The 15771-nt window shown below is 48.9% G+C and overlaps 1 protein-coding gene across 5 annotated transcripts in view; it reads right to left on the bottom strand.

Moving 5' to 3' along the window:
* Positions 1–787: 787 nt before the first annotated feature.
* The window catches only part of PTPRM (protein tyrosine phosphatase receptor type M), a 671212-nt gene continuing 656228 nt past the window's right edge, over positions 788–15771 (bottom strand). For all 5 annotated transcript variants that reach the window (XM_055417180.2, XM_055417182.2, XM_055417181.2 and 2 more), the window contains 2 exons: positions 7739–7874; positions 788–1552 (listed from right to left, as the gene is read on the bottom strand). In XM_055417180.2, coding sequence (XP_055273155.1) covers positions 1499–1552; positions 7739–7874 — 190 coding nt within the window. In that variant the 3' untranslated portion in view covers positions 788–1498. The remainder of the gene's footprint in view (positions 1553–7738; positions 7875–15771) is intronic.

Raw genomic sequence — 15771 nt, 5'->3', positions numbered from 1 at the left:
TGGGTGACTTTGGACACGTTACTCAGTCTCTTGGGACCAAGTCTCTCAGCTATCCGATGGCTCAATGGCTCCAAACTGTGTCCAGTCATACCATTGGGGGGAAGGACCTGCCGCCACTAGAGGAAGCCCTGCACAGTGTTCAGCACAGATGGGTGTTCTCAGAGGACCGTCCCCATCACCCACGGGTCATTTCACACAGCCTGGAGCTCAGCTGACACTCGGTGCGTGTCCTCGCCCGGCTTCCTCCTCCTCCAGAGGCCAGCAGGGCCCTTGGGCTGCAGTCTTTTCTCCTGCAGGAAACGTCCGTCCAGCAGACACACTCTGGTCCTGCCACTCTCTACAGAGTGTCCTGGCAGCGAGTCTCAGGCATGAATGAAGCCTGGAAAGGAAGGAGATGATCCCCCAGAGAAAGGCAGAGGCTTCTCCTCCTGCTCAGAAAATCACCACTCTGGAGTTCAGCCCAGAGCTCCTGTCAGAGCCTGCCCGCCAGGTCAGAGCTCACTGGCCAGTGGCCTCTGGGGCTGATAGGAGCAGCTCAGGATGGGTCTCGATTTCTCCCTGACAAAAGATCTCTCTGAAATCCTAACTTCATCTGCTCCAATCCAGCAGACCAGCCATGGTTTCTCTGCCCAAGGCCAGGAGTGACCAGAGCTGCCCCGCGGGGTGTCAGGACACCAGGCAGACACCACACTGCTCACGCGTCTTTATTTATTGAGCTGAGAATTCACACAGGCAGCATCATACAGCGAATCATTTCCAGGGCTGGATAAAAATGATTGTCACTCACTGCGCTTCACAAAAATTTCTTTTAATGAATAAATAATCTGATGAAATCAAAAATATTTACAATATAAACACACAGGAAGAACTGAAGAACTTCAGATCTGTGAACCTGATCGCCGGCCTCCGCCTTCCTGAACCGAATGCCTCCCGAGCTTTTCCCTCAGAAACGATACAAATCTGATAGAAACAACAACTCATACAACATCTCTTGGTTCATTATACGTTTATCTGTTAGTCTTGGAAAGCTACATATATTATGCGACATGTTAAAATACAAATATTAACTAAAATAATATATTATCATAATGCCAGGTAGCATTCTCCACAGAACGAAAATGTACACTCAGCTGTGACAATAACAAACGTTCACGGGCCACAAAATAATACCCCAAAGGTACAAATTCCTTCATAAGAATATAATTGTGCTCTTCAATTTACCATCTGTCCACGCTGCTCGAAGGGGCCAGTGCCCAGGATAACAGGTTGGACCACTGGGTGCTGTGGGTGGGTTTCGGTCAGGCAGCAGCACTATTAGAATCGGGCAGTGCAAGCAGTTTTATAAACACTTTTTTTTCTTGGACTCTTTTTTAAAAAGAGCCCATTAGGCAAAGCAAAATAAGCATATGGAGCTGTCTTCATCTCATCGGCACAAACACCGTGGCACGCGTCCTGGCTGTGCAGGATGGAAGGTTGGTGTGCGGGGCTCTTCACTCCGTCAGCCAGTATTCAAGTACTCTAGGGCTACCTCGTAGCAGAACTTGTACTGATCCTGGAACACAGAAGGGACACAACATCAGCACGGAAACAGCGGGTCCCATTTCTCTGAGAGCAATGATGCTGTGCGTGAATGTGTGCTCAGTCAAGTCCGACTCTGTGTGACCCCATGGACTGTAGCCCGCCAGGCTCCTCTGTCCGTGGGATTGTCCAGGCAAGAATACTGGAGTGGGTTGCTGTTTCCTTCTCCAGAGGATCTTCCAGACCCAGGGATTGAACCTGCGCCCGCTCTACTGGCAGGCAGATTCTTACTGCTGAGTCACCTCAGAAGCCCCAGTTAGGGCTTTAATTGGAAGCAATCAATCTGAGAAGGAGGTGAGTCAGAAACGAGCTGCTTCTGCTGCTGCTGCTAAGTCACTTCAGTCGTGTCCGACTCTATGCGACCCCATAGACGGCAGCCCACCAGGCTCCCCCGTCCCTGGGATTCTCCAGGCAAGAACACTGGAGTGGTTTACCATTTCCTTCTCCAGTGCATGAAAGTGAAAAGTGAAAGGTAAGTCGCTCAGTCGTGTCCGACTCTTCATGACCCCATGGACTGCAGCCCACCAGGCTCCTCTGTCCAAGGGATTTTCCAGGCAAGAGTACTGGAGTGGGATGCCTTTGCCTTCTCCTCAGAAATGAGCTAGGATGTCACAATCCTGGACCACACACGTATTCACTGTTTGTAGATATTTCCACACAAGGTCGATGAAAGAAATATTCTGAAATCTACACTTGTGAGACTTCTTGGAAAGTCCCAGACAACTGGAACACATCTGTTTGTCCACACGTGTAAGTGTACCTGTTCTATCAACATCCTGAGGACAAATTATGGGACAGCCAAGAGGTGTATTGGGAGGGAGGCTGGACTCTTTTATAACATGAGGTCACACTGTAAGAGTCCCTGGCCTCAGGGAGGGCATGGGAGGCCTCGGTGCCGGCGGGTGGCTGCATGCAGCTCGCCCAAAGGCTGGACAGTGCCTTTGTCTGCAGAACATGGCCCTACAGCCCGTCTGTCACTTCAAACACCCCACGACACCTGAGAAGTTTCAAGAGACTTCACCTGGGGCAGAGTTTCCCCCTCCCCGCCCCTGCACACACACACCTGCTTTTGGAAATGAACACCAGCTTCAGTCTCGGCTGGATCCTTGCTGACAAGCAGAAAAACGGTTCTGCCGGACATGCCTGCCAGGAGGGGAAGTGGGCCCATGTGCCAATAACCTCAGGTGGGACTGTTTGGATCAGTGTTCCCAGGGGGTTGCACCGGGTGACCAACCTCTGTGCCGATGAGACCCCCGGGGTGGGGGCAGCTGCCTGTCTCTGATGATAGATGGGTGGGTCGTTATGCTCAGTGTAGCTCTGAAAGAGTCTGAAGCACTTTCTCCCTTTCCAAGGCCACATGCAGTCTGTGCACCTGGTTCTTTAATCAGACCCATTGGCCTGTAGCCACTGCCTTCCCTGGTCTAGGGAGCAGCTCAGGTCCCTGTTCTCGGGTCCAGTAAAGAGAAGAAATGGGCAGTGGGCTTGGCGTGCCCCGCCACCAGCGTGGCCATACTGCAGGACTGGCCTCTTATCCTCCAGAGCTGTGTTTCTCACCTGTGGCACATCACAGCTCTGTCTATCCCCGTCTTCTGGGGCGCGGCCTGGCTCCTGTATCTGTGAAGCGCCCCAGGTGATCCAACGTGTGGATGAGCCGAGGGCCTTTCTAGACCATCCATGAACTTTCTTATCCTCGGTTGCACATCAGGTCACCTGGGGCGCTTGTCCCACGGCTGCTGAAGCCAGGTCCACGTCACCTGGATCAGTCTATGGGGTGGGCCTGGGGCAGAATTTTTTAAAGGTCCCATTACAGAGAAGTCAATGTCATAGAGATAGAGACTAGAACTGTCATTGTCAGGGGGGGGGCAAGGGGAGTGATGCTGGTGAGGGTACAAATTTTCAGTTATAAGAGCAGTGAACTCCGCAGCTCTACCATACAGCACAGCGACCAGAGTTAATGATATGGAATTGCACCCTTGAAACGTGCTGACCACAGATTGCAAGCGTTCTGACCATGGCGTCAGCTGCACTCACTCCGAGAGGCTGCAGTCGTGCTGATCACCGTGGTCTAGGGAACCACTCCACAACGGGTGAGCGTGTCAAGTCAGCACGTTGGCCAGAGCTCCCACTGCCTCCCGGGGACAGTAACTTTCTCAGGTAAGATCTGGCTCCTAAAGGCTGCTTCTCTGTTAACACAGAGACCTGGGAACTTCAAAGCCAAGTGCAGAAGCAAAGGTGAGAGAGGACTGTGTGTTGAAGCAGCTGGTTTCCCAGCAACCATACGAGAGGCAAAGTGACTCAGTGGGGGGACCAGGTCAGCATTGCCAGTCTCAGGCAGCACTGTGGCAGCGGGCCCCTCAGGGATCCAGGCCTTTGATGAGGGCTGGGGGCTGGCTGAAGAGGTGGATCACTGAGAAGCTGGGCAGCAAGAGGGGTCAGGAGACAAAACCAGTGGCCCTGCTGCATCAAAGCATCTTATAGTTTAGTTGATCTCTGTGGACTGTAGCCTGCCAGGCTCCTCTGTCTATGGGGTCTCCCAGGTGAGAATACTGGAGTGGGTTGCCACTTTCTTCCCCCAGGGGATCTTTCCGACCCAGGATCGAACCTGGGCCTCCTGTATTGGCATTGAATCTTTTACCACTGTGTCACTAGGGAAGCCCATCAAGACATCTAGTCTTGTGTTAAAATGATTTTGCTTCCTGGCAATCCACTGCCTTTTCCCTGGAGCCCCCAGACCTAAACATTTGAAGAAATAAATCCGTAGGCCCTCTGACTCTCGCTTGAGAGTGCCATGCTTCAAAATGGATGGAAAGTTTCTAATTCAGATGCAATTTGGAAAAATAATCAGAGTCTCAAGGGGAGATGGAGATGGGCTCACTTTGATCCCCTCGGAACATTCATCTTGCCCGGATGGGGGGATGGGGGTTTGGGGTTGTGGCAGCATGTTTTGGGGTCTGAATTGAAGGATGAGCAGACCCAGAGGGGCCTGGCCAGGGTCCCCACGCCCACCTGCCTGCCTCCTGGCGGCCAGCGTGGGGTCTGCTCTAGGGCGCCCTGGCTCTCGCCTCCTCCAGCAAAGAGACAGCTAGGAGCAAGCTTCTCAGCTACTGGAATCACATTCTCTACTTAGGAGAGACTCAAGTCTTGGATGGTCTTTTATGCCCAATAAAAGTGTACCAGGTTTTATCACCCTGACCTGAATTAGTTCTCACACACACACACGCGAGCGCCAAACTAAACAGAAACTGTAGTCACAGCAAAAACAAACACGTCAGCAACAAGAGCCCTGATTCAACTCAAGAAGCTTCAAGCCCACTGAAAAGAGCACCGTGACATTTTCCCTCTGGTCACCAGACAAGATCTATTATCCCGCCAGGAGGCACCGCGACAGACGCATCAGACGTTTTTCTCAGGAAATTTCTCAGCCGCTGAGCTTATCATAAAACTGGTGCAGATCTTCGGGGTTCTGGGAATCCCAGGATTCTGTTTCTCCCTCAGAACCGCACATGAATAGAGAAACGCCCAGGTTATGATGGGAACGTGGGCTGCGCTCAGGAGCTGCCTTCATGGAAAAGCATCCCATCCTGCAGTCTGCACCATGGATCTGGGAAAAGCCTTGCTGCTTCTGCCCAAAAAACTCGTGAGGGAAGGAAACTCAGCAGAGCCATTCAGGGAAAGGCCTGGAAGGGTCTGTTTCTAATGATGTGCTTAAGTCAGGCTGAAGTGAGAAGGAGATTACACTTTTTTAAAAAAATCAAGGTCACTTTACTCAGATGCCAACTAATGTTTGGAAGCTACATGCCTGTCCCCGAATCAGGGCATTAAATACCACATAATAGTTTCATTTACGCATTTGTTTCCAGCCTCTGCCAATCTGCTTATCTGTCCTAAACTCGGGCCACCTCTAACTGCCCTCAGCCCAGAAGATGGAGAATTCCGGGTGGGGGAACTCTAAAATTCAGGGGTGACCCGAGGAGTGGTTAGATGGCGTCACCAACTCCATGGACGTGAGTCTGAGCAAACTCCGGGAGATAGTGAAGGACAGGGAAGCCTGGCCTGCTGTAGTCAGTCCGTGGGGTCACCAAGCATCGGACATGACTAGTGATTGAACAACAACCCGGGGAGTGAGACAGTCCTCTGACCAGTGGTCTGGACACAGAACCTGGCCCATCCACATGCTACTGCCCCTGAAGCCTCCTTGCTTGCACCCAGTGCTTTTTTTACCTGCATCAGGTGGACTGCTGGTCACACTGTGCCCTGTAGACACCTGCAGTCTTAGGGATGGGCTTTCTCACCTGGGGCACTTCCAAAACACTTTCATGCATGTTGTCACAGGGGATGATCTCAACAAACCAACATCATCCCTGGTTTATACAACTCAGGCTCGGGAGAGTCGAGTGACATGCCCAAGGAGATGTCAAGGTTATCTGTCTGAGGTCACGTCACTTGAATGAGCAGAGCTGAGAGTAGAGGGCAGGTTTGAGGGGCATCCCCAGGGCAGGATGGGGAAAAAATGGAAACAGTGACAGATTCTCTTTTTTTGGGCTCCAAAATCACTATGGACAGAGACTGCAGTCATGAAATTAAAAGATGCTTGCTCCTTGGAAGAAAAGCTATGAAAAACCTAGACATCATATTAAAAAGCAGAGATATCACTTTGCTGACAAAGGACCATATAGTCAAAGCTATGGTTTTTTTTTCAGTAGTCATGTATGGATGTGAGAGTTGGACCATGAAGAAAGATGGCTGAGAGCTGAAGAATTGATGCTTTTGAATTGTGGTGCTGAAGACCCTTTAGAGTCCCTTGGACTGTAGGAAGATCAAAGCAGTCAACCCTAAAGGAAATCAACCCTGAATATTCATTGGAAGGACTGATGCTGAAGCTCCAAAACACTGGCCACCTGATGAGAGCCGACTCACTGGAAAAGACCCTGATGCTGAGAAAGATTGAGGGCAGGAGGAGAAGGGGGCAACAGAGGATGAGACAGTTAGATAGCATCACTGACTCAGTGGATATGAGTCTGAGCAAACTCTGGGAGATAGTGAAGGACGGGGAAGCCTGGCGTGCTGCAGTCCACGGGGTCACAAAGGGTTGGACACGACTTAGTGACTGAACTACAACCCCCCAGGGCAGGACAGGGAGTGCGGTGTGGGAGGTACGGCCCTTTTTTCGCAGAAGCCAACACGGTAACTACTGATGGTTTTGAAAGTCTGCACCTGGCCAAAGAGGTGCCTGTTTGTTAAATTCCCAGGGCAGCACATGCACCTGGAAACTAGAACAGCTCACGAAGCACCCAGCACATCTGTGGGGGAAGCAGATGGCCCTGGATGCTGAGCAGGGCTCGGGTGGGTCCCAGGAGCTGGCTATCATGGGTGGGGCCATGGCTGTTTCCTCAGCTTCAGCTGACTTTCCCCTCCCTCTTTAGTCCCATTAAGGTATTTACAATGTAAAGCAGCTTTTCAAGCTCCTCAGGGACTCCACCTTGTCTTCCCCTCCCCATCCCAGGCCACTCTCCCCACCTTGGGATTAATCCCTCTGTTTCCTTCAGATCCTTCCTCCACTAACAGAGAAATACAAAAACCTCATTGAAAAGCTTCCTCCTTTAAACTGTTCTCCTATTCTCGAGTCACAGCAGTCGGCATTTCAACAGCTCCGCACAATAAAGAGATTTCACGAAATTCCCAAAGAAAACCATTCCACCTCGTCCTTTGTTTCTCCACCTCTTTCATCCTCTCCTCAGATACCCGCCGTAATTAAATGCAATCGTCCGGATGTCAAACTCCAATTCCCAGCTTTGATAAATATTAGGTGATTAAGCTATTTATAAAATCTGTAATTTGAAAATCTGGCATTTCATGTGCTATGATTATTTCTTCTCCGTGAAGACGAAGTGCTTGGCCGTGTGGAAGGTGCTGCTGAGAATGGCAATTAATCAGGATGTGTGCTTGTGAGTTTCAACTGTTTCTACGTGTCAGACGTGTTGAGAGGAGCCTACTGGTGAAAAGGCAAGAGGAAGGGAGAAGGAAGGAGAAACACTCGGACGACCGCAGCGAATGCACCGTGAGCACGAGCTTCTCCCACCAGGGGTCAGACTGAGCTAGCCAGGACGCCTCCCCAGCGCCTCCGACTCCAAGGAGGGGTGACAGACGGACAGGGTCCTACCAGCAGGTCCACCATGTTGGGTTTGTTGTTTCTCAGCGTCTTCACAGCGTGGAAGACGTCCACCGTCCGCTGGTGCCGGAGCATCTCACAGACGATGCTGATGGCGCAGAAGGTCCCGCTGCGGCCGCCCCCGTTCCTGCAGGAAGAGGAGAGGCAGGTGGTGGGTCTGGGTCACCCTCACAGCGCATGGCTCACACCACCTGGTCACACCTGCTGCCCAAGCCCTCCTGGCCGAGATGCTTCACCCAGGCAAGTCCCTCCACCCGAGGCAAAAAGAGCCCACAGATCACCTGAGCAGAGGTGATGGGAACCTGGCCTGCTCTCCCAGCTCCACCTCTGCCCTCATGAGGTAACCTGATACGGCAGCTTTAGGCAAAGCTGCATAAGGCCCGCAGGAAAAATTTCAATATACAAACATCTCATGCAGTGTCTGCAGGAAAACTGGGGTGGGTGTGGGTTATGCTCGAAAGATGGATTTGGCCTCAGATAACCTATTAGCATTTCATGCTTTATCTCTAAAATATAAATGAAACAGGAGGGAAGAGGGCAGCGCACAACCTTGGGAAGAGTGACACAGCCAGAGAGCACAGCCTAAAGTGATTAGACCCAGATGGGTACTAGAAGGCAGACAAGTCGGCTTGTCTAAACCTTGATCCTTAGTTCAAGCTCATTGCACACATCAGCAAATGAAATGACAGCCAGAGGTGCCATGGCAGTTTCGAAGTGGACCATCAAACTCCAAAAAGTGGGTGGTGGCCCAATCCCTGGAAATCCCCGCCCCTTCTCCAAATAGTTGGAATAATTCTCCCACTCACTAGCTTAGGAGATTACCCATCCCCTAAAAGGTAATCATACCCACAGTCTGAGACGGCCACACTTGCTCTCTGCTATGGCCCACACTGCCTGTGGAGCGTGTTTCTCTCTGAATACACACACTTCCTACCTATCACTTTGTCTCTCACTGAGTACTTTCTGCGATGAGAAACGAAACCTGAAAACCTGAGTTCCATTAGGTCCTGAAACCTGGTCTGTGATCTCAATCGGAAGACCGTGGGTTTTGGCTGGATTCCAGTCCCAATTTGAGATAAAAGGCTTCATCAGGGCTCTTTCAAAATAAAACTTTCTATTTTGGATTAATTCTAATTGTACAGAATCACTGTAAAAATAGCACAGAGAGTTCTCTGCATGCCCACCTTCCCTGATGTGAAGGTCTTACATAACCGTAGCAGATGGTCAAAACCAGGAAGTTAACGCTGGTATAATGCTAGTGGCTAAACTACAGACCTTGGTCAAGGTGTCCAGTTTTTCTACAACCTTCCTTTCTTCTGGTCCACGACTCAGTCCAGGACCCACTTAGCATTTAGGCGTCTCATCCCTTCAGTGTTTCCTATGAGCTGCGTCCTCAGTCTTCTCTAGTCTTTTTGGACCTTGACACTTTCAAAGAGGACTGGTCAGTTGTTTTGCAGAATATGGAATACAGAATGAGATGTAGAAAACAGCCATGGTCCCCCATCCACGATTTGAGAAGTCATCACAAAATACAAATTGTTGAAAGTGCCTTCATTTTGATTCATCTGATGCTTTCTCATCATTGAACATGAGGTTATGCATTTTGGCAAGAAAACCACGGAAAGGCTTTTGCCTCCTTTGAAGGTTCATGGTGTTGAACTGTCTTGTTGCTGGCGATGCTGACCTTGGTTGCTTATTAAGACGGTGGATGTCTGGCAGATTTTTTCACCGTGTAGTTATGATGCTTCTCTTAGTAGTTAATAAGTATCTTGGGAAAAATACACTGGGATTATGTAACCATCTTGTTCTCCTCAAAGTTTCATCTGCTGTTATTAGTGCCCATTTAGGGATCCTGTCTGCAACAGTGTTCACTGTGCTGCTTGCTGTTTAGTCATTAAGTCGTGTCCAACTCTTTTCAATCCCACGAACTGCAGCACGCCAGGCTTCCCTGTCCTTCACCAGCTCCCCGAATTTGCTCAAACTCACATCCATTGAGTCAGTAATGACAGCCAACCATCTCATCCTGTCGTCCCCTTCTCCTCCTGCCCTCAATCTTTCTCAGAACCAGGATCTTTTCCAATGAGTCGGCTTTTCACATCAGATGGCCAAAATACTGGAGCTTCAGCTTCAGCATCAGTCCTTCCAATGAATAGCCAAGGTTGATTTCCTTTAGGATTGACTGGTTTGATCTCCTTGCTGTCTAAGGGATTCTCAAGAGTCTTCTCCAGCACCACAGTTTGAAAGCATCAATTTTTGGCGCTTAGCCTTCTTTATGGTCCAACTCTCACATCCGTACACGACTCCTGGAAAGACCACAGCTTTGTGTCTGTGGACCTTTGTCAGCAAAGTGCTGTCTCTGACATCTGCCGAATTGGTTTCCACGTCCCTCTCTCCTTCTACATCCTGCTCTAAAGAGAGAACTCTCAGCCACTGTTTGCAAAGTTATTTGCTTATGTATTTCTATTTTATTATTTATGTCAATTTCATTTCTTTGAGCTAAAATAGTATCCATATTTATTTTGTTGCTGAAATTGTTCCGGCTTTGGCCATTAGGAGCTCCACTGGGCTGGCTCCTCCAACCCTTTCCAAGCACGTCCTTACTTTCTAGAACCATGAGATTTTCTAATGGGTCCTGTAACTTCTCCCTTGTACCAGCTCTGGTATCAACCACCTTTCCAAGGAGGTAAAGGACCTTTTTTTTTTAAAGAAAAAAAAAAAAAAAAAACCAACACAATACCATTCTTCAGTTCAGTTCAGTTCAGTCGCTCAGTCGTGTCTGACTCTCCACGACCCCATGACTCACAGCACGCCAGGCCTCCCTGTCTATCACCAACTCCCGGAGTTCACTCAAACTCATGTCCAGAGTCGGTGATGCCATCCAGCCATCTCATTCTCTGTCATCCCCTTCTCCTCCCGCCCCCAACCATTCCCAGCATCAGAGTCTTTTCCAGTGAGTCAACTCGTCGCATGAGGTGGCCAAAGTATTGCAGTTTCAGCTTTAGCATCAGTCCCTCCAATGAACATCCAGGATTGATCTCCACATTCTTATTACCCCTAAAATAAACACTGCAGTTTAATGGAATCAGGTTTCTAGGTACAGTCCACATTTCCTAGGTTGTTTCAGCCTTTTTCTTAGAGTTGACGTTTTCAAATCCTCATCCAAGCAAAGTCCACATACTGCATTTGGTTGGCAAGTCTACGAGTGTATTTTAATCTGTGGGTTCTTTTTGTTCTCTCATTTTTTCCTCTCGGCAATTTATTTGTTGAGGACATGGGGTCATTTCCCCACAGACAGCCCCACATTCTGGGTTGTCCTCATTCATTGCATCTCTGAGAATCATTTAACCCACTAGTCTCTCATCCTGTGCTTTCTGTTAATTGGGAGCTAGCTCCGGAGTTTCATAAGAATTCAGGATTTCTTTCTTTCTGGATAAATATACTTTATAAGTGAACTTTCATTAGGAAGCAGGCATAGGATATCAACTTGTTTCGTGATTTTAAGATTGATCATTGTGTTCCAATGCCAGCTTGATCATCCCATGCTGAAGTTCCAAATCAGTTTTTTAAATAAAGTATAACATACCTACAATTAAGTCCACAAGTGGTTACGTATAGATCCCAGTTAACTTTCGCAAATGCATATACCATGTAATCACCATGTGGATCAAGATACAGACCACGATCAGCCCCCTGGATCCCTTCTCCCCAATATTCCTTCCTCATCAAAACTACCAACACCTTCAAGATAATCCGTGTTCTCACGTCTAGCATCATTAGTTTGTCTGTTTTTGAATTTTGTACACATGGACTCATACAGCGTATACTCTTCTGAGTCTGGCTATTTCATTTACTATCACCTGTGTGAGAAGCACCCACGCTGGACCAGTGGTTTGTCCTCTTACATCATGTGTGTCAGTCGCTCCGTCGTGTCCGACTCTTTGGGACTCCCATGGACTGAAGCCTGCCAGGCTCCTCTGTCCATGGAATTCTCCAGGCAAGAATATTGGAGTGGGTAGCTGTTCCCTTCTCCAGGGGATCTTCTGGACCTAGGGACTGAGCCCAGGTCTCCCGCATTGCAGGCAGTTCTTTACCATCTGAGCCACCAGGGAAGCCTTTTCTTCTTACATTGCTGAGAATAATTCCATTGAGCGGATATACTACTGTATAATCTCTTGACCTAGGAGCTGATGAATGTTTGGGGCTGTTTGCAGTTTCCCATATTACGAGCATATTTGCTATAAGCATGTCTCCTATTGCATTTATGAGTCATTTCTGCAGTCACAGACCTCACAGCAGAAGAGCTCAGAGGATATATTTATATTTAGCTTTGCTAAATGCTGTTAAAGGGCTTCCCAGGTGGTGCCAGTGGTAAAGAATCCACCTGCCAATGCAGGAGACAGACACATAGGTTTGATGCCTGGGTTGGGAAGATTCCCTGGGGGAGGGCATGGCAACCCACTCCAATATTCTTGCCTGGAGAATCCCATGGACAGAGGAGCTTGGTGGGCTACAGTCCACAGGGTTACAAAGAGCTAGACACGACTGAAGTGACTTAGCATGCATGCATGCACACACATATGCTGTTTAAATGGTTCCAAAATGGTTTATGTGCTTACTTTGTTCCAGCAGTGTTTGGGAGTCCAGTTACTCCACAGTCTCCCAACACTTAGAACCAGTTATTTAAATTTTAGACATTCTGGTGAGAATGTAGGGGCACCCAATTTTGCTATATTTTAATGCATATTCTCCTGAAAACTAATGATGCCTTTTCTATGCTTACTGGCTATTTGGATATTCTTTTTGAAAAAATGAAGTTCTTGTCAAGCATTGTGCCCAACAATTGGACTGTCTGTCCTTTTCCTGTTGAATTCAGCAGTTTTATGGCATGCTGGCTATGAATTCTTTGTCAGATGTATGGAGTGCAAATGTCAGTGTCCTGTCTTGTGTTTCCACTCTCCTTGGATGAACGGGAGTGCTCAGATTTAATGATCCAGTTTACCATAAAGTCTTCCTTTATGGCCACTGTTCTGTGCCCTGTGTAACTCATCTCTGATTACTCCTTCGGGTGAAGATTTTCTGTAGAAGCCCTGAGATGCTCTCTGGGTAGCGTGAGAAGGGAGACCACGGCCCAGCAGGTGGGACCCTGCTGTGAGTCAGGGGACCCCGAGGTGTGGCTGCTCCTGGATCTTCTCTTCTGCGTTTTGGTCTCTCGTCTCTCTGCATTGACACCTTGCTGTTTCTCCTCCACTGGCTTTTCACCTAACGCTTTCAGCAGCTGTCGGTGACCACTGTCGACATCCATTAGTTTCATCAAGGGTTGAAAAAGCATGAGACCTTAATTCTATCCATTTCGACTAGTTTTATTATCTGGAAGATGTGTATATAAAAAAAGAATTCCCCGCTTGCTTCCTGTGAACCATCCAGTTCACAGCCCTGAAGGGCATCCCTGGAACGGATGCTCTGCCCATGGCCAGTAGGTGGCACTGTGCTATACTGAATAAGAAGAAGTTCTCATCTCGGGTGGACAGCAGGTTGCCTGTGGGTCAAAGCAACGTCTCCTGGCCTGAACTGGAGGATACCAATTCAACCTAACTCTGTTCCTACAACTAAAACACCTTAGAGTAAGATTTTAAAATCCTGACAACAGTCAGCATTATCCCCAGCCTGGGCCTCACGCCCCCACCGTGATATGAAGAGATTAAAGGGCAGCCTCATGGCAACAGCTGGGACTTCAGAGCTGGGGGAGGATGGTTCCCAGGGAAAAGTCCAGGTTCTCTCAGCAGGAGAAGGGGCTGGGGGCTCGGCTGGCAGGAGGGCAGAAGCAGCAGGTGCCCACAGTGTCCAATGGGTGAGAGAATGGCCACTGTCTTAGGCATCATGTGGGCAGGGGGTAGAACAGTCTGGGGTCACAGCCGTGCCTTGGAGAGTGTGTCTACATGGTGATCTATGAGGTGCAGTGACTTAATTGTCTTTGCATTTGCCCCCTAGGCCCCCTCCTGGGGCCTCAGATCTCCCACTACTGGGATGTAGCCACCTCCTTTTTTTGTTATGATTAAAAAAAATTTTTTTTATTGTGGTAAAAGTCACGTGACATAAAACATACTATTTTAACCATATTTAACTGTGTAGTTCTTTGGCTGTAAGTGCATTCACATTGTTGTACAACTCACCATCGTCCATAGCCTGAAAACTTTCACCTTCCTAAACTGAAACTCTGTCCCCATCAAAAGCTAGCTTCCCATTCTCCCCCACCCTCGACCGCTGGCACCTACCAAGGGACTAATACTGACTCTATGAATCTGACTATTCCAGGTACACCTTGTATAAGTGGAATCAGCCAGTATTTGTCTGCACCTACTGTATACTGGAATGCATTTTTAAGGTGAACTTAATACATGTGGGGCACAGCCATTTGGGTCTCAGGGCTGGCCCTGGTCAGGAAGCTTCTAGGAAGCGTGATGTTCCTAGTTCCAGAAGCTGGCAGGCTCCTGATGCAGAAATTGGTAACTGCAAACTGTTTTTGCATCCCCAAGAAAACCTAACTGATCGAATCCAAGCTCTCACTAAAATGTCGATTATCCTCGCCAGGGCTGTATCACCTCACACAGGTGACCCTCTGACCTTATTCTGATCAGAAGTTAAGTCTGCAAGTAGAGGAATAAAAACAGGGATGGGAGCAGTTCATTGATCCTTCTGGACGTTTTCTTGGTGGACATGATTTTAATGAACTGGGTCCCTGAGAAGGAAGGGGAAGGTGGAGGGGACGAGTGGGGGGGACTTCTAATGAAGGGCTGGTGTTGGTTGTTTCATAAGACTGTTTCTGAGGGGACAGCAGTTTCCTGCCACATTCGGTGCTGAGAGGTGGCAGAGTCCTGGGTTCCCAGATCCGGGGTGGGGGGTGGAGGTGGGGGGCATCTCGTGAGATGTGGCAGCAAGCAGAGAGTAACGAGCCCTCGGCCATGCTGGGTGCTGTAACCAGGGTCAGTGTCCCCGGAGCAGAGCTTGTCTTCCCTTCAATCTGGGAGACAGCTCCCTGTGAGCTTGTTAATAACGCTCCACCGAAAAGAGAAGGAAGCTTATACTCAGTGTCCACAGACTCTCCCCATCTCCCCGGACTGCGAGGCTTTCTAATCGCTGTCCATTAAGCCACTTCCAGCTGGCTGACTAGCTCCTGTCCTCGCCCATGAGAAGATGCAGGTGAAAGTGCTTTGAAAAGCACGCGGGCTCGAACCACGGCTCGCAACCTCGGCTTCACGCTGAAATAATCCGAGAGTTAAAAAAGTACTGTTGCCCGGTCTTTCCACCCCCAGAGATTTGGATTTAATTGTTTTGCTGTGGCCTGGGCATAGTTTCTTTTTTTTTTTTTTAAAGCTCCCCAGATGTGCAGCCAAGGTTGAGAACCATTATTCTGCAGCCAAGGATCTCCCATTTTAGCACTTGCTAAAATTGCAGGTCTGGAGACCAGTCTGCAGACCCTGGCTATAACCAAATCTTCCCAATATACATCTATCCCCAGGCAAACAAAACAAAACAAAACTCTCTTAAAACCACAAAGAAGAAGGAAACAGTTCCTCTGAAACCTCTGTCATGAAATCCAATAGAATCATCAATCAGTGTGCTGGTAAACGAGTTCTGCCATAACAGGGAGGGCCCCCTGACTGTGGCATTTGCTGACGTCCGTGACATGAACACGTCTGCCACTGAGGATTTCAGGTTACCAACATTTTCACAACCAGCTCAGAAAATTCCCCGAAGCTTAACAACATGTTCTTAAGAGCTGGAAGGAGCTCACTGAACCCACCCAGGTATTTTTTTGGGGAGGCAGCGGCTCCAGTGACAAGGTTGGGGCTCAATTTATAGCAGCGACATCCCCTCCAAAGGTAAAACGTGCATGTGCTTGTTTTCTGCAGAGTAACGAATGGACCTATGAGCTGTCGCCCAGATCTGCTTATTCTCCGTTTATAAGGAGCAAGAGGCGGTGAGCTGGGTGTTAGGGCTGGGTGTCAGCCCGGTGGCCGTGTGTA

Source organism: Moschus berezovskii, chromosome 28 (genome assembly GCF_049115385.1).
Source record: "Moschus berezovskii isolate FMDL1 chromosome 28, NW_MosBer_1.0, whole genome shotgun sequence".
Lineage (NCBI taxonomy): Eukaryota > Metazoa > Chordata > Mammalia > Artiodactyla > Moschidae > Moschus > Moschus berezovskii.
This window is presented reverse-complemented; position numbering and strand designations above follow the sequence as displayed.